Below are 19,013 nucleotides of genomic sequence, written 5' to 3'. Positions count from 1 at the left end.
CCAGTAGCAGGTAAAACGAGATCCTCTTAGAGCCACAGCCATTGAAAATATACGTATTTTGGCCCCTTTTCCAAACCCTGGTACAGCCAGTATCCTAGGGGCCCCTCCAGAGAGTTCAGAAAATCTATTCTGCCTCGAAGGTAGAAATAAAAATTCCTCTGTGGCAAAATGAATCATAGGTGAGAGTATTGTTCGAAAGAATTCAAGCTTCAAAAGGTGAATAGGACAAAATGAACCTTTGAAGGTACTTTCCAGAAACCTCGAGTTTCTTTGGATCTAGACGCTGTTGACCTGAATCTCCAATGGTAACATGGAGTTTGTTTGAGGCATAGTTACTGGGATTGGTTTTTAAATAACAACACAGAAATATAGACTATCTATTGAAAGGGACCTAACTGGTCAGTTAGACTAACTCCTGATCAAGTGAAAGGGATCATTTATTATTTAATTGCTTTCGTTTTTGTAGATAGTCAGGGTTGCGTTTGTTGTTGTTGTTGTTTGGGCCATCTATTTATAAGTCATAAGTTAGAGTGTCGTTTACTACAGATTTCTTTGCACCTGTTTATCCAGTGCAAACCTTACACCTGTTCACAGTCTAGACCTATGTGGTACAATGTGGTACAATGTGGTACAATGTGGTACTCACCACAGGTAGCTTAATTAAATTTAACTTAATTTAAATGAAAAGTAACTAAAATTTTAAAATTCAGTTCCACAGTTGTACTGGGCACACTTCAAGGGCTCAACAGCCATATGTGGCTACTATATTGGATGGTGCAGATGTGAGAACATTTCCATCACTGAGAAAGTTCTTTTGGGTCTCATAGCACATAGCGAGGCTCAATAAATATGTATGAGTGAACACTGACTGCTTACCAGGTTTGCTGACCTCTGCAGCAGTGTATCTCACGCTGTGTTTTGTCGCATTCTAGCATTAAAACAAAAATGAAAACAAAACCAAAATCTCTGTTCTAGAAAACATGCTGATCTCTTTTAAGTCAATTCAGCATGAGAACAAAGTACTGAGCTTTCAGGCTCAGTGATTGAGTTGAGAAAATTGAAAAGCACTTAATTAAGGTTTCAAGTGTTATAGCACAATAGTTTATGGAAAAGGAAAAACAAGTCTGCTTTATTTTTATATTGAAGATTACTTGGCTTCATCTTAGTTTTAGAAGCAAGTTAAACTTCCTTGGTTTGGCATTAGGGAATAATCACTTCTGTTTTGCTTTTTACTCACACACACACACACACACACACACACACAAGCACACAAGTCTTTGAGACTATTAGCTGAAAGGTCTTTGGTGGCCTTAGTGGTGAACTATTTGCTGAATCACAAACTTCCAGCCCAGCAGCCTGGCATTTTCTCATAAGCAGCCTAGGAACTTCAGTCACAAGCCCCCGTGTAAGCTGCTTGGCAAACTCAAGCTAATTTTGCAATTACATTATCCGGGTCCCTTCTTTTCCACCCACTCCCAGGCAAGCCCATCTTGCCTTTGTTTAATTGGTTCTAAAGCAAAATCTCTTTTCTAAATTCCCTGGCTTATCCCTGGCTATTGATAAATTTCTCTTTCTTTATGAAAATAGCCTCATTTAAGGAAAAGCACTTGATGGCCACAGCTTAGCTACAGCTTCTGACATGTAAGCGTAGGTAGGAGTCTAGAAACTCACGGTTGATATTTTCTACTTAAATCACATGCACAGAGGAGAGAGAGCAATTTTTTTGAAAGGGAATCAAGATATCAAAGTACACTTCTTCTGATGAATTAGAAACAGCTGAGGCTGATTTCATACACTGGGTTGTTGGGTTTGAATTTGGGGCTGGGGCGGTGTTCTCTATGAATTCTCTGAGATGATCCTAACGATGATGAAAAAGAACCGACCAGATTTTTAGAGGCAGCAGAGGCAAGAAGAGTACATGGGAGGGAGGTGGGGGGGGGTTGTTTTTTTTTAATGTCCCTTTTACCCACATTCTCTGAGGAACTAGACGTCCCATCTGTCACTTCACTTTTCGGCCTCAGCCTGTGTGAGGAGACGGGAAGGAATACTCAGGCTGGGTGGGGTGGGGGGAAGCAATGCCATCGAAATGCAGCAGTTGGCGGGGGCACTTATCACTGTTTTATGTGAAGAAACAAACCTAAGGCTTCAGTGTTGCCACCGACACTGACACTAAAGTGCAGAATCAGTCTCCAAATTTGTTTTTCATTGATCCTCTCTGGAGTCAAAAGTATATCTTCCTGTCTCGGTGCTCCCTGCCTTGTCAGAGGTGTCTGGGCCGGCATGAAAATGGTTTGCGGGCCTTTTGCAGTTTGCATGCACTGATTTTTGCATCTCAGCTGGGTGTCGTGGGAAAGAGCTTAATTTAGTTCATGAAAACACATGCAGACGTCTGCATTGCCCTGTTGTCTGGGGACTCTTTCCCGCAGGCTTCCCTCGGTGTCTTTTTGTCAAGGAGTGCCGTGAGGTTTCTATTTCTTTTTGCATCTGCAGGGTGCGACTCCAGAAGATTTCAGCAACCTCCCACCTGAACAGAGAAGGAAAAAGCTACAACAGAAAGTCGATGAATTAAATAAAGAAATTCAAAAGGAGATGGATCAAAGGTAGAGTGGATCGATATGACTTATTAAGACATTTGAGTTCGGTTTGGAGAGATGGGAGGCCCTACATCAGATTTTAATCCAAGTGATTATTTTAGCCGTGTGTTTGGTTGTAGTCTACTGGATTGCTTTGGTAAAGACAGGGAGGGTTCTTTTAACAAATAGGTATTATTCTGAGTTTGGACAACAAAATACACATGACGATCTTCTTCATTTTTGTATGTGTTCACTTACGTTGGTAATGCTACCTTCACCATGCTAGCACCATGGAATGTAAATTCAGCTGAGACGAGAAAATTTCACAAGTACAGCAAAGCATTCTGTAGCATACCGAAGTTTGTATAATGTCTGACCAAACCAGTTTGCTCATAAATCACTTCCATTATAGGTGATCTATTTAGTTTAATATTTATGATTCTTACAGAGAAAATAAACATACTATACACATTGAAAAAAGTGTTTTCATTTACCTTTGCATTAGCACTTAAAAAACACATTTCTGTTTCAAAATGTATATTAGCCATAAAAAGGAACAAAATTGGAACAACATTGGAACAAAAGGAACAACATGTCATTTGTAGAGATGTGGATGGACCTAGAGACTGTCATACAGAGTGAAGTAAGCCAGAAAGAGAAAAACAAATATCGTATATTAACGCGTATGTGTGGAATCTAGAAAAATGGTACAGATGAACCCATTTGTAGGGCAGGGATAGAGACGTAGATGTAGAGAACAGACATGTGGACACGGTGGGGGGGAACGGGAGGATGGGACGAATTGGGAGATTAGGTTTGACATAAATACACTACCATGTGTAAACTAGATAGCTAGTGGGAACCTGCTGTATAGCACAGGGAGCTCAGCTTGGTGCTCTGTGATGACGTAGATGCGGGGGCAGGGGGGAGGTCCACGAGGGAGGGGATATATGTACACATATAGCTGATTCACTTCATTGTACAGTAGAAACTAACACAACACTGTAAAGCAATTTTACTCCAATAAAAAAAAATATCCTAATATAACAGCAGCAAAATATAGCCCTGCAATTACAAAAGTGCTAAACGGGGATCTACAACTATTTTCTTTTTTTAAAATTAATTAATTAATTTCTTTATGGCTGCGTTGGGTCTTCATTGCTGCGTGTGGTTTTTCTCTAGTTGTGGCGAGCAGGGGCTACTCTTCGTCACTGTGCGCGGGCTTCTCATTGCGGTGGCTTCTCTTTGTTGTGGAGCACGGGCTCTAGGCACACGGGCTTCAGTAGTTGTGGCTCACGGGCTTAGTTGCTCTGCGGCATGTGGGATCTTCCCAGACCGGGGATCGAACCCATGTCCCCTGCATTGGCAGGCAGATTCTTAACCACTGTACCACCAGGGAAGTCCCTTAAGTTATTTCCATATTTACAACTATGATTCTGAAATAAATACTATTTCTAAGCAGCTCTGTTATCAGCTTTTTAGGTTTGGTTTAAAAACATACACATAATTGCTAGGAGGTTTATAATGTATTCCGTTCCTGAAAGCGTTCCTCAAAAGCCAACCAGCCCTCAAAACAGTACTCAGTCCACAAGGCCGTCAGAAAGAGTTAAATTAACTGGGGTAAATAAGAGTCCTACGTTACATCAAAAGCATATGATATTCTGCAGCAACTAACTGGGAGCGTTTCAGGATTGACTGGCGTGTTGTCCTCTTTAGAACTAATTTCATCAGAAGAGTTTAAGAAGGTGGACATTGGGGACTTCCCTGGTGGTCCAGTGGTAAAGAATCCACCTTACAATGCAGGGGACCGCGGGTTCGATCCCTGGTCGGGGAACTAAGATCTCACATGCCGCGGGGCAACTAAGCCTACGCGCCACAACTACTGAGCTTGCGCGCCTCAGCGAGAGAGCCTGCATGCCACAAACTACAGAGCCCACGCGCCCTGGAGACTGTGCGCCACAACTAGCGAAGAGAAAACCCGCACTCCACAACTAGAGAAGAGAAAACCCACGCGCCACAACTAGAGAGAAGCCCGCGCGTCACAACGAAGATCCCCCATGCCGCAACTAAGACCTGACACAGTCAAAAATAAATAAAATAAATAAATTAATGATAAATAAATCTTAAAAAAAAATAAGGTGGACATTGTACCACTACCAAGTGCATTTAAAAGTGACATGTTTCCTCTGTGCTAATTTGACACCCCTGAATGACCTAGCTAGTGAACTAGTCACGGTAACTTGGTCACCAGGCAAACCAAGCCTGCAAGAAAGGACGCCAGTGTTCAAATTACCATGTTATCGTCTGACCCAGTTTATTTTCAACATAAACATACAATCTCAATACGAGATGTCTAACTAAAGCAAGCACCACCAACAAGACCAAGACAGCTTCTCCTGTTCCAAGGTTTAGGTTTTGCCCAGAATTCTCGGTACGTGGAATAGCCCACACCAAGAGCCATTGCTCCCATAACAAAGCCTTGGGCTGCCACGCGCATGTGGATCAAATAAACAGACATTTTAGTATCTCCCCTGCTCTTCAATCTATATAATCCATATGCAACGATTGCTGCAAAAACCTGCCATTCCAATGGGGACAAATGGTGCCTCTCTAGCTTTCTGGATAGAGAGGCACATGTAGTGATTGAAGAATCTTCAGACAATGACAAGACATCTCAGGCTCCAACTGGCTTCAAAAAGATTTTCTGGTGGTTTTTGTTTGTTTGTTTTTGTTTAGTTTGGCCGTACCACGTGGCTTGTAGAATCTTAGTTCCCTGACCAGGGATTGAACCCGGGCTGTGGCAGTGAAAGCCCGGAATCCTAACCACTAGGCCACCAGGGAATTCCTGTTTTCTCTCTATCATGAGTGTAGAGGTGAAGTTTTTGTACAAATGAGGAAGAGCAAAGTGGCATGACCCCCACCCTATCCCTTGCCCCACGTCGGAGCTTTGGATACAAAATGTACTTGTCTTTCTATTTGAGGGTAAGTAAAAATCAGCCTTCCTATAGATTCTCATGTCTTCTTGTCTTTTTATAGAGTGTGTTGATGCTATCTAGAAAACAAGTCACAGTATGTCTTATACACATCACCAGCCATCAGAGGTGTAAATATTTGCTTGTTCTTGACAAGCACCTGCCCATCTGCCCCGGCTCCCACTGGGAGAGTCCCCTGGTTTCTGAGCTGTTCTATAAGTTTGATCCTAGGGATGGTAGGTTGGTACATATGCAAAAAAAGAAAAGAAAAAAGTAGGAAAAGATTCAATATCTCTTCCCATTTGCACTTCCTTCCGACATTTATAACGAATAATACCTTCACATCATTTACAGGATGCTTGCTAATAATCCTGATTGAAAAGCCACTTTAGGGAACTATACTCGATATTTTATAATAACCTATAAGGGAAAAGAATCTGGAAAGAAAAAGATATGTGTATGTATAACTGAATCACTTTGCTGTACACCTGAAACTAACACAACATTGTAAATCAACTGTACTCCAGTTTAAAAAAAGAAAAAGGAAAAGAACACTTTTTATTCTCTCACCTTCTATGTTCTCACTGACGGAATTAAGTGAATCATCGTTAATGGCGATTTGAACTTAAAAGATAACTTGAGATTTTGTGCTCTATATAAGTAGGCCAAATTGTAGTCCTACATAAATTTAGTTATATTGAAGCTGGGGTTAAAACTTGGTTGTGCAAAAAATAAACAAACTTGGTAAGGCACTCAGTTTAAGTACATGCAAAAGAAAAGTGGGTTTTGATTTTTTTTTAATCTCTGGGAGAGCAACTCCTGAAAAATAGATCGTTTTATAAATATTGTTGCAGTATGTTAAAAAGAGGAACACAGATGATGAACTTTGTTCTAGTTTTATATTAAAAATAGACTTTATGAAATAAAAATTTTTTGTACTTTTTATAAATAGAAGTCTTTGTATGTTTTATAACATCTGGGACCAAATATAAAAGGGTTTATAAATGTATTATAAACCTCCTGCTGTTTACTAAGTGAGCACTTATATTTTGCACAGGAGTAACAAGTTATGACTCAAATATCTGAAATGACATTTTATAGGTTGTTGACAGACTCTCTCTAATTGTTTGATATCATTCAGAAAAGTTTCTCTGTCACTTGGGTTGTGGCTGTGGAACTTGGTTAACGTTTGAAACCCCAGAGCAGTGCTTGCTGGTAATAAGGCAAATCACGTTCAACCATTCACTTCACCTCTGTTTATCGAGCATTTACTGTGTACAAGGAAATATTCTAGGTATAGCAATGAGGATAAAGCGATGAACAAAACATCAAAAACATCTGTTCTCATGCAACTTACATTTTGTGCAGGAGGAACAGAAAATAAAAGGTTTTGAGCAGAGGTGGCATGATCTGGAAAAGGCTGGATTTTTGTTTGTTTTCAGTTTTGTTTTTTTTAATAATCCAAAAAGGCAAGAAAGGAGAGAAAAAATATTAATATATAGAATAGGCAGGACAAATCAAAAGCACAAAATAGAGTGGAAGATTTAAAATACCAAGCACACTAGACACCCCAGATTCCAATCTGGTTCCACCTGTTTCTTTTGCAAACTTTGGACAAGATTCTTAACCTCTTAGCACCTCGGTTTCCTCACCTTGAAAAGGGAGTTAATATGCCTGTCTATGAGGATTAAGTGTGTCAGGGTACGTCAAGTGCTGAGGACAGTGCCTGGCATATTGTGTTTGTAAAATAAAATGAATCAGTATGTTAGATGTGAACAGACTACATGTTCCAACCAAGAGATTTTCAGACTGGACAAAAAACTGAAACCCACATGTATGCTAGTTACAAAAGACAGGTCCAACTCATAAAGTGCAGAAAGGTTGAAAGCAAAGACTGGAAGAAGATGGGGCTTCCCTGGTGGCGCAGTGGTTAAGAATCCGCTTGCCAATGCAGGGGTCAGGGTTTCGAGCCCTGGTCTGGGAAGGTCCCACATGCCGCAGAGCAACTAAGCCTGTGAGCCGCAACTACTGAGCCCGCATGCCACAACAACTGAAGCCCGCATGCATATAGTCCGTGCTCTGCAACAAGAGAAGCCACCACAATGAGAAGCCTGCACACAACGACCAAGACCCAATGCAGCCAAAAATTAATTAATTAAAAAAAAAGAATGGAAAAAGACAGACCATGCAGGTACCGACCAGAAGGAAAACTGGTGTGAGAACACTGACTTTCAGGCCAAAAAACACCCCAAACTGTTCAGCTCAAAAGGATCAACTTCATAAAATAAATGATTCAAATAACAAATGGCTCAATTCACCAAGAAGAGATACAATTTTAAATCTGTAGAACCATACTAGCATCACCTCAAAATATAGAAAAGGTTATGCTGTTGACCTTCTGGCATAAGTACAAGAAATACAAGCACATCATTTTAGTGGGAGATTGTTCACGCACTTTTCTCGGTAATTGATAGAATAGATTAGCAGAGAGTCAGGATAGAGGATTTGAACAAAATAATTAACAAAATTGACCTAATACACAGATATCCAATAACTGCATGCTACACATTCTTTTCAAGCACACATAGAACATTTCCAAAAATTGGGCATATCCTGGTTTTATAAAATGAATCTCAACAAACATCAAAGGATAGACATCATTCAAAGTACGTTCTCTGAAGGCTGCAATTAAGCTGGATATCAATAACAAAAATTTAGAAATTAAGAAATGTGGGGCTTCCCTGGTGGCGCAGTGGTTGAGAGTCTGCCTGCCGATGCAGGGGACACGGGTTCGTGCCCCGGTCCGGGAAGATCCCACATGCCGTGGAGCTGCTGGGCCCGTGAGCCATGGCCGCTGAGTCTGCGTGTCCGGAGCCTGTGCTCTGCAACCGGAGAGGCCACAACAGTGAGAGGCCCGCATACCAAAAAAAAAGAAAGAAATGTGGCTCTCAACTAACAACATTGTAAAACAACTATACCCCCTTAAAAAATAAAATAAAATAAAATGTGACTCTCCGCAGGGCTCAGTTACAGCAAGAAGCCTGCTTAGTCAAGTTAGAAAGGCTCCCCACCCTTCTTATCACTCTGGCATGAAGTCAGGAAGAATCCTGTTAAGTTGGTTTAGCAGGAATCATTCCATTCACCTTTGATTTTCCATCCACTGAGTCCCTCATTCTGCTTATTGGCTAAAAATCCCCAGCTGTCTTCACTGTATTAGGAATCGAGCCCAGCTCTAAACTGAGGTGTCTTTTCCCCGATTGCAATTGTTTTTTGATTTTTTTAAAAAATAAAGCCTGTTTTTACTGCTTAAAAAAAAAAAAAGAAAGAAATGTGGCTCTAAGTAACACATAGATTAAGGAAGAAGTCATCATAGATACTAGAAAATATATGAAACAGAACTGAATCTTACCCTTAACGTACATTCTCCATCTCCGTTTTGGGGATGTCACTAAAGCCATGCTTATACGAGGAAATTTAAAGCTTCCAATACATATTAGAAACAAAGAAGGCTGCAAATCAATGAGCTAAGCATCCCTCTTAAGACGTTAGAAAAAGAGTAGCAAATTGAACCAAAGAAAATAGAAGAAACGGAACAATAAAGGAAACTATCAATTAATGAAATAGAATCACACATTCAACAGAGAGGATGAACAGAGCCAAAAGCTGGTTCCTCGAAATGATTAACAAAATTGAAAAACCTGCAGAGATTGATGAGGAGAGACCTGGATGAGAGGAATGGGAGATAGTGGTTTTAAACAACTCTTTTGAGAAGTTTTGCTGAGAAATAGGGTCCTGGAGTATAGGCCATGAAGTCGAGAGAAGACTTGTGTACATGTGGATGACCTTGCAGTTTGTTGTAGGGACACTTATTCATGTAACAAATACGTAGTGAGATCTCTAGTGCACCAGGCGTGGTCCGGTCACTGGGGGTTTATCATGGTCATAAAGGGCTTGAGCCCAGAGAGCTCCTCGGAGAGCTGCTGTTCGAGGTGGGAGAGACAGACAATAAACAGGCATCATAACAAGTCATATAATGTTGGGAAGAGATACATGCAGTGGAAATAAAAGAAAGTAGAGCGAGGTAGGTGGGCTGGGAGGGCAAGTGGGTGGAGGGCTCCCGTGGAGACCTGGTCTTAGGGAAGAGCAGAGGGTTCATTGTGCCCACCAAGGGGCATTACGGGCTCAGAGGCAAGGGGGCAGGTGGAGGGGTGGTGAGCACTTGTGGAAATTCTCTTCCACTTATTTCTGTATTTTTGATTAAACTGTTTCCCGTGACTCAAAATACAGTTTGTGTTGTTCGTCTTATGCTGGGTGATTGGTGCAGAGTTTCTTTTGCTGAAGCTCATTAAAGTTAGCCCCTCACCCTCGGCAGGAAGCCATTTGCTCTAAATTTAACTCGAATGCTCCTGAAGTGCCCTGAAGCCAGGGTTCCAGTTAGCAGAGCTCTCTGGTCCTAGAAACCACCTTCAGAGGGCTGCTATGGGCGGCCTTCCAGACAGGATTGCAGGAGGGGTGTGGGATCTTGCAGTGTGTAGCGTTAAGGCTCTGTTGCCCACCTGTCACGGATCCCGACTGTGGGTTCCGTTTCTTAAATAGTTGAAATCGAACTGTTTAACTTAATCCTTAGAATTCCCAAAGCAATGACCTGCGCTTCTTCATGAGGTAAACATTGCAGTCCACGAGACCCATGGTTTGCATGCAAAACACGTACATGGAAATATTGGGGTTTTGTCTCTTGTTACGTAGCGCAAAGTGATGTGCAGGATTAATTTACGTTTCTCACTCGCTAAAGACAAGAGGGAGATTTCGTTCCGAAAAGGCAACTGGAATTTACATACGGGTCTCTGGATCGTACAGACCTTGGTAGCAGAATCCTTATAGAGACGTTTTAGAAGGGAGGCTGACCCAGTATCCCCCTCCAATCCACACCGCGGTGCAGTCTCGCCACGCCCTCATTCCCGTAGTTTTCATGGCGGTGGGAGAATATGACTGGCTGACGACAGCATTAACCTTTACCACGTTCTGCCCCTTCTTTTCAGAGATGCCATCACAAAAATGAAAGATGTCTACCTAAAGAATCCGCAAATGGGAGACCCCGCCAGTTTGGATCACAAATTAGCAGAAGTCAGCCAAAATATAGAAAAACTGAGACTGGAGGCCCAGAAATTTGAGGTAGGAAGAAGCTGTTGTGGAAAAGCTTTGTTGGAAAAAAAAGAAATAGAAGTGGGTGTAGGGGGTCACGAGACGCATATGGTTGTAAATCGCCATTGTTTCTTTCCCTACGAGAGATGCAGCTGGAAAAATCAGGTGTCTCACGAGTTATGATAAAAGGAAAAAGACACTGTCATCCACTGGGTGTTCAGCTTTTCAGCATATCCTATTTTAATGGTGTCCCTTAAAAGGGACGCTATTTAAGGTTATATTTGTATACAGTGTTCGTTGTTTTTTTTTTTTTTCATCTAAGTGTTTCACTTAAGTTGTTCTACTTCATCTCCTGTTGACAGTGGGTATAATTGGGAATATACGGTCGTCCATCATCTCAGTGAATCCAAAAGACAATTTTTAAAAAGCCATTGATATTTGTAATTTTCTTGTAATGTCCTTGCCTGGCTTTGGTATCGGTGTAAAAGTTTTCAAAATATACTCTGGATGCAAATTCCTTTTCAGATCTAGGATTTACAAATATTTTCTCCCATTCTGTGGACTGTTGTTTTACTCTCTTCAAGGTGTCCTTTGAAACACAAAAGTTTTATTTATGTTTGTGTTTTTGTGGCCATGCCACACGGCTTGCAGGATCTCGGTTCCCCGACCAGGGATTGAACCCGGGCCACGGCAATTAAAGCACCGAGTCCTAACCACTGGACCGCCAGGGAAGTCCCCAAAAGTCTTAATTTTGATGGAATCAATTTTTTTTTCTTCTATCACTTGTGCTTATGGTTTCATAGCTAAGTTACCAGTACCTAATCCAAGATCACAAACATTCATGCTTATGTTTTCTTCTAAGTTTTATAGTTTTAGCTTTTACATTTAGGTCTACGGTTCGTTTTGAGTTAATTTTTGTATATGGTTAAAGGTAGAGGTCCACCTTCATTCTTTTTTATGTTGTCCCGGCACCATTTGTTGAAAAGGCCTTTTCCTCCTTGAATTGTCTTGGCCCCTTTGTCGCAAATCAATTGATCATAAATACAAGGGTTTACTTCTGGGGGGCGGGGAGCTGTTCTTTCAAAGGATCCATTATCAAAAGATGATATATGTGAAAACCAATAGGAAACACACATAAGAAATGAGGAAGAAACACAAATAATAAATCTTTTAAGGAGGGAGTGGGGCACTCAAAAGCTGTGGGCAGGGCTTCCCTGGTGGCGCAGTGGTTGAGAGTCCGCCTGCCGATGCAGGGGACGCGGGTTCGTGCCCCGGTCCGGGAAGATCCCACATGCCGCAGAGCGGCTGGGCCCGTGAGCCATGGCCGCTGAGCCTGCGCGTCCGGAGCCTGTGCCCCGCAACGGGAGAGGCCACAGCAGTGAGAGGCCCACGTACCGCAAAAAAAAAAAAAAAAAAAAGCTGTGGGCAGAAGGCTTCTTTTTCCCCTTGAAATGTAAAGACTACAAAGCCTGGAAAAATAAATTAGTAACTGAGTGTTCCAACCAGAATAGATTATTTCTAGCAATAAAAGGTCAAATATGGCTTTTTTCATTCTTTCTAGAATCTGTCAATAAGGTATTAGCATTTGAGGTTTTAGAATCTAGAAATGTCCTTTTCTGATCATTTTGATTCTTTTGCCTCTTTTACACTATTTCCAATGTTGCTGAAGATACTTTGATCTACTTTGATTTCCTACGTATGAGTTTTCTTCACTATTTAAAAAAAGAAAAACGTTACACTCCTTAACAAAAATGGGAAGTGTGGCTTTCAAACTGAGTCATGGCTTAAGTGTGGCAGGAACCCTCATGTTTCCCAGTGTGACCTCATGGTCACAGAATTTCTGGAACCAGAAGGAACTAGAAATGACTTAACCAAAATCACACAGCTGCTTAAAAAGCCCAGGAGTATAACGGAGGCCAGTGTCTTTCTGCCACATTATGAGCAGTGGCTACATATGTTTGCCTGTACTTCTCCAACTTTGCCTTTGAGTACATTTATACAGTCAAGGCACACAGACTGGAGACTCTGCCCCCATGGGGTCCTTCTCCAGTCTGCTTCAGTGACCAACGAGCAGCCCCGATCTGGGGCCTGAAGCCTGCACGGTCAGGCCCTCAGCTGAGCTCAGACCATTCTTTCCTGCCTTCTGTTTGCAGGCCTGGCTGGCCGAGGTTGAAGGCAGACTCCCAGCACGCAGCGAACAGGCCCGTCGGCACAGCGGCATGTACGATGTGCAGAACCCCCCAGCCGTCAACAACTGTGCACAGGATCGGGAGAGGTACAGTATCTGTACGGAGCCTGCTCTTTTTGACTTTGTATTTATTTCTCAATTCTGGAATCAGAGACGAGCACAAGGTACTTGTCAGATCCCAAGCGTCTGTGATGATTGGCCTGTGATGTTTCCCACGGTGCAGGTGTCTAAGTCCCCGTGGATGGTGCCCGAGCCTGCGGGGTGACTGAAGATGGTCCTAGTTACAACAATCGGGGGATGGGGACGGGGGCGGGTTGCAAGCACTTTGCTCTCGCGGGGGCTGAATTCAAGCCCTCGCTGGGGTCAGTGGCTATAGTTGCTGTGTGTTTTGCTTTCTTGAGCAGCCCGGATGGCAGTTACACGGAGGACCAGAGTCAGGAGAGTGAGGTCAAGGTGCTGGCCACGGATTTCGACGATGAGTTTGATGATGAGGAATCCCTCCCCGCCATAGGGACGTGTAAAGCTCTCTACACGTTCGAAGGTAACACCGCGTCTCACCTAATTCCCCCCACTTCTCGTGAACTGTCTGAGTCACTCTTCTCTTTCTGTGATCAGGCTTTCTTTTGCTCTTTTCATTGCTCTTTTGCTCTGCTCGTGGTATCTGTGTTTGTGATTATGATCTGGTCGATGGCTGTACATTCGAACAACTTTCAGTGAGCTTAACTGAAGCAGATAGTATGGAATAATGATTATTTCATCCATTCATTCAATACTTATAGAACTTCTGTCCTGTAAAGACCCCTGAAAGGGTGGCAGGCAGATGGTATGTTCTGGCTTCCACCTTTGGAGGAAACAAAGCAGACACACGTAGAGAGAGGGCCGCCTGCAATATTCACCAGAGGAGGGGTACGGAGTGACGGGGCATTCGCGCAAGGATGAGATCGCTTCCTTAAGGGGGTTTGGAGAACTCTCCGTGCTGAAGTGTGTCAGAGGCACGGGCACTGCCAAGCGCGGAGCGAGGAAGGTATGGGGTTCGTATGGCTGGCGCTCAGATGTCTTAGGTGGTGAGATGAGGGGGTAGGCGGTGCCAATGGGGGGTATGGGTAACAGAAACATCTGGATTTTATTTGGCAAACGTCGAGAAGCTACTGGAAGTATTTGAGCAGGTTGCTGACACGAGCAGAGCTGTACCTTGAGACATTTACTGTATGTGTCGGATCGGTTAGAAGACAGGGAAATTGGTTAGAAAGACGAGCCTAGCGTTTCCTGAGCTGTGAGCCTTGAAACGGCACCTTGCAGGATGCTGATAAGGATGTTGTGAAAGAAGCAGTCAGAGCTCAGGTCATTTTCAGAAGCCCTGGCATAAATGCATCTCTTTACTGTAGGACTTTCTTTTTTTCTCTTGGCCACACCTCACAGCTTGCAGGATCTTAGTTCTCTGACCAGGGATTGAACCTGGGCCCCCTGCAGTGGAAGTACAGAGGCCTAAGCACTGGACCATCAGGGAATTCCCTTTACTCTAGGACTTTTAGAGCCTTTAATAAACTAAATATTCATTATGACAAAATAAGAAAGGGAAGGAAGTACCAGGTTAAATGTTCCGGTTTTACTTCCCGGCCACACCATCCCTCTCCCCCCCGCGCCCACAGTACCGCTATTAACAGCCCCCTAAACAGTCTGCCTTTCAGGACACTGCTTGGGCGATGGTGGCTAGTCTTTTGAAATTATCTTAGCAAATGGTGTTCGGGGCCTTGATTAAGGAATGGACGCAGAGATGCTGCAGCCAGTATACAAAGAGGGGAGGAAATCACAGATGATCCCTGAAGTTGCATTCCTGGGATGATGGAGATGTCCACTGAAATGGGAAAGTGGGAGGAAAAACAGCGAGTCCGGGTTCACCCCTATCGCGTTCCAGGTGCCCGGGTACCATCAAGGTGGAAACGGGCTTCAGGCAGAAGGCGAAGTGGAACCTTGCCTCAGACGAGAACCAGAACAGGAGAAAGAAAAGTCGGGGTGCTGTGTAAGGAGATGTAATTGACGCCGTAGGAGTACCTTCAGGGAAGAGTAGAGAAGCAGACCCAAGATTTCCTCTGCGGAAAATACCTCCTGTTCTGGGAGGGAGGAACGAGAGGGCTCCCAGGAGGAGTTAGAAGAGGGTCCTAGAGAGACGCAAGGTGAGGACCTGGAAGCTTCTGTGTGGGAGGAGAGCAGAAGGGTCAGTGCGTCCATCTTTCCCTACACTTGCTTCGTCGTTGCAAAGCTGTGCTCTCAACCCGGATTTGACAAGAAACCTAAAATACTCTGATATTGCTTTTTCAGGTCAGAACGAAGGAACCATTTCAGTAGCTGAAGGAGAAACACTGTACGTTATAGAGGAAGACAAAGGTGACGGGTGGACCCGCATCCGGAGAAGTGAAGACGAAGAGGGTTATGTCCCCACTTCATACGTCGAAGTCTATTTGGACAAAAATGCCAAAGGTGCTAAGACTTATATTTAATACAACTTAAAAAAAAACCAAAAACACAAAAAACTTTAAAACATTGGAGTTGTTTCTCCCCACAACTATGACTGTTAACAGGCAGTTCTTCAAAAGACTGGATGGGGAGCGTCGCAGTTTCTTTTAGGGACGAGGTGGACTTTCAGGCATCTTACACCTGAATTTCCTGGGCTGGTTTTGACGATAATCACGTTTCACTTGCTAATGACATTTTACTTGGAAAGCTGCCAGCTGCCAATGTACAACTGTGTCCTTTGAAATCTGGGCAGCATCTGTAGATAACCAAAAAGTTGCCTTCTAGCTTCTAATCCGTATTTCTGAATCTAAAAGTCCATGCACATCCTAGGGGTGCAGAAGACTTCAGTTCTCTTATTTATATGTAGTGTCTGCCAGAAATTGAACTACCTTAGAATGTTACATTTTGTAACTTCATAAACTGAACTACGCTAGTTTGTTCAATTTTACAGTCATTCACTTCAAAGGAAGTCATCAATGAAGTATAGAATAAGTAAAGAATAAGATTGGTACCAAAAGTGTGTATATTTCCTTAAACATGTTTAAGATAATTGTTAGATCACCGTGTTTTCAGGTTATGTCTATATGATCCTACGCAACCAACTGAAATATGGAAAACTTTGGTCGATCAACCAGTTGATTTTTACATATGACTACTGATCTTCCTTCCTCCTGCCAGTTGACAGAGCTGATCAGATGTGCTAGTGCTGTTTAGATAAACTTACATAAAAACAGCTCACTTCATTCTGTTCTTTTGGAGGTTTTGTGGGAGGTGGAGCTGTATTCCGTTCATACTTGCCCAGGTGGGGCTGTGAATAGACCCTTGTAAGCAACTGCTCTATACACAGACCCCAGCACGTCACTTTTCAAGGGTTTTTTGGTTTGTTTTTTAATCACTGGCATCTTTAAGACCCAAAGTGTGAATCCACTGAAAACTGTTTTAGAATTTCTAGCTCGTTCTATGGTTCACCATCTTCAAAGAATCTGGGTCACTTGGGGATTTGCATTTTTAAATTGGCAGGATAGGTAGTGAAATTGGTGACATGCCCAATGGCTGTGCTCATTTCTAGAATCTTCCCTGAGATCACAGAGAACCAGCTAAAAGTGAGTCAGAATAAAGGTATGGGGTTGAGATTCTCTTTTTATTTGGCTTTGAAAATTATTTATTCATGTCCTTCCTACTCTTAAACAGGATATTAGCTCCTTGCTTCGACACTGTGGGCTCCTTTTAGAATGTCAGATCAATTTAAAGCTGATTTTAAAACTGACAGCAGCATATCAGGGGTCTAGGAGCTGGCAGGAGCTATGGGCGACTGCTGCAGAGTCTAGCAGAGAGCTCTCTTACATTTCCCGACGGCCGCCAAGATGGAATTTAGTAACCTTTACTTAATGACTGTCTGATTTTTGTTTTGTTTTGTTCTTTTGAGGTACGCGGGCCTCTCACTGCTGTGGCCTCTCCCGTTGCGGAGCACAGGCTCCGGACGCGCAGGCTCAGCGGCCGTGGCTCACGGGCCCAGCCGCTCCGCAGCATGTGGGATCTTCCCGGACCAGGGCACGAACCCGTGTCCCCTGCATCGGCAGGCGGACTCCCAACCACTGCGCCACCAGGGAAGCCGTGACTGTCTGATTTTTAAAACATTTTTTATTTTGAAATAATTATAGATTCTCAGGAAGTTGCAAAGATAAAGCAGAGAGATCCCCTACATCCAGCTTCCCCCAGTGGTTGCATCTGACACAACTGTGGTCCAATATCAAAAGCGGGAAACCGGCCCTGGCCAGCCTGATTTTTTTTTTTAAATATAATTTTGTAATTCAGATTTCTTTTGCTTTATTATACCTTTGCTGCCGTAATATTGATAAAGCCACTGACCCTGACCCCAGACCTCTCAGGAGAGTCATTTCAGTTCTTCCTTTTAACTACCGCAGCAAGAAAATCAGCTGACCGTGGGGATTGAACGGGCAGTAGGTGGTCACAGCTTTGGGCAGGTAACCAAGTGAATCCCTAAGATATTAAAACCTAACCTTTCTATCCTGCGATGAACTCATTTCCAGACTGTGAATGATTGGAGACAGCAAACCAAGCACTGAAAAATGAGGCAGGATAACATTAGTCTTCTAAAAGCCTGACTTGAAAAGTACGGCATTCCACGAAGTTGGTTGGTGGTGTTTCTTTTGTTTTCCCCTCCTCCTTAGAGTTGTGCAAATCTGACTCAGGAAAGCGCTCAGCTGGCTTTCGGGGATGGGAGGGGCGATTTGGGCACATAAATGATGATCATTATTTTAGGCTGTATGCCCCAGTACCTTTACCAGATGAATCTATGTACTAGCGACTCAACGGTGAAAGATATCTTGTAGTTTCAGGTCCATCTAGTCAGTGCGCAGAGGATTAGCAGAAGTCTTGATTCCCAGAGAATCACAAATTTCCATTTCCACCCGAAGTATACTTTGTGTTCTTCCAACAGTTATCTGTTAAAATAAAAGTAGCAAAGTCTCAGCTTGTGTATAAAGTTTTCTCCTTTTGTTTAGAGATACACTTAGAGGTTAATAATGTATGTCGAAGCCTTCCTTCCCTGCCTTGTTTATAAATCCGCTCCGCCTGCTCCATAAACGCTGCCCTCTCCTTAAGCCCGTCCCAGGTGGGCGGGGCTGCTGCTTTCCGATGCCCGTAACTCAAAAGGAGTTGTTTTATTGTCAGTAATGCCAGAGCACTTTTGTGTGTGTGTGGTGTCTACCATGTGACTATTTAATAATTGCCAAAGTAGTTAGACTAGAGTAAGTTCCAACTGGTCAACTGAATTGTGACTGTCCTCTTTTATGGTTTTGTTTTTGTTTTTTTAAATTGCTCTCTGTGAAATATATCCATAACCGCCCCCTGCCCCAATAGATTTGTATATACTGCAATAGAAAAACTAAAAGGATTACTTGAATTCGTTGTTTTAATGTTTTACTCTTCTTTGTGTTTGTTTTATTGGTGATTCTGATGCCTAATGACCTTTTTGTTTTTGTAACCGCTGGGGGAGCCGGAAGGACGGTTACAGTGGTAGCTAGGTCCCCTGCCAGCTGATCCACACTTGAGTTTATTGTAGACACTTGGGTTCTGAGTAAGTTCTGTTTGAATATGGCCAACATGACTGTTCCTCTCTCTCCTTATCTTACAAGAAAAGAATCTGTCTGGCTCCTTTTAGTTGTACCCTCGTATCTGCCTCTCTAATAAACGTTATATTTTTCTCAGTGTTGTGTATTTTAAATGACTTTTCCCCTCTCCGAGAAAATTATTCTGTGTAATCCGAGTAATTTAACTCTTTCGTCTTCAATAATGGGGAATTTTCTAGCCAAATGCTTTTCAAAAAAAAAAAAAAAAAAAATTCCTGCCCTTTCCCCCTATTATATGATGACACCTTCTCTGTTTCTCACCCTGTGTTCACCTCCGGGCTTGAGGAGTCTGTCTCCTGTTTCCTCTTCTGTCCCCTCAAGATGAAGAACTTTCACTGTTTATTGCTGAGTAAACGCTGAGTGACAGGTTTTCCTTTTCACCAAAGATATTGCCTTTTACTGCCAAGGAACTGAGAGTGTCAGTCGGAGAGAGAACCAGGCCTTTGGGCTCCCGGCATCATTCTGGGAGGCT

General features: G+C 42.9%; 1 protein-coding gene across 16 annotated transcripts in view; it reads left to right on the top strand.

The window, feature by feature from the left end:
* The window catches only part of FNBP1 (formin binding protein 1), a 140,593-nt gene that overhangs the window by 118,263 nt on the left and 3,317 nt on the right, over positions 1 to 19,013 (top strand). For 9 of the 16 annotated variants that reach the window (XM_049711621.1, XM_049711620.1, XM_049711623.1 and 6 more), the window contains 5 exons: positions 2,491 to 2,600; positions 10,585 to 10,717; positions 12,841 to 12,962; positions 13,277 to 13,416; positions 15,195 to 15,353. In XM_049711621.1, coding sequence (XP_049567578.1) covers positions 2,491 to 2,600; positions 10,585 to 10,717; positions 12,841 to 12,962; positions 13,277 to 13,416; positions 15,195 to 15,353 — 664 coding nt within the window. Of the gene's footprint in view, positions 1 to 2,490; positions 2,601 to 10,584; positions 10,718 to 12,840; positions 12,963 to 13,276; positions 13,417 to 15,194; positions 18,620 to 19,013 lie in introns of those variants that run through there. The other 7 variants (XM_049711624.1, XM_012532854.3, XM_033426968.2 and 4 more) reach the window with 2 other exon arrangements.

This window comes from Orcinus orca, chromosome 6 (assembly GCF_937001465.1).
Source record: "Orcinus orca chromosome 6, mOrcOrc1.1, whole genome shotgun sequence".
NCBI classification, from domain to species: Eukaryota; Metazoa; Chordata; class Mammalia; order Artiodactyla; family Delphinidae; genus Orcinus; species Orcinus orca.
This window is presented reverse-complemented; position numbering and strand designations above follow the sequence as displayed.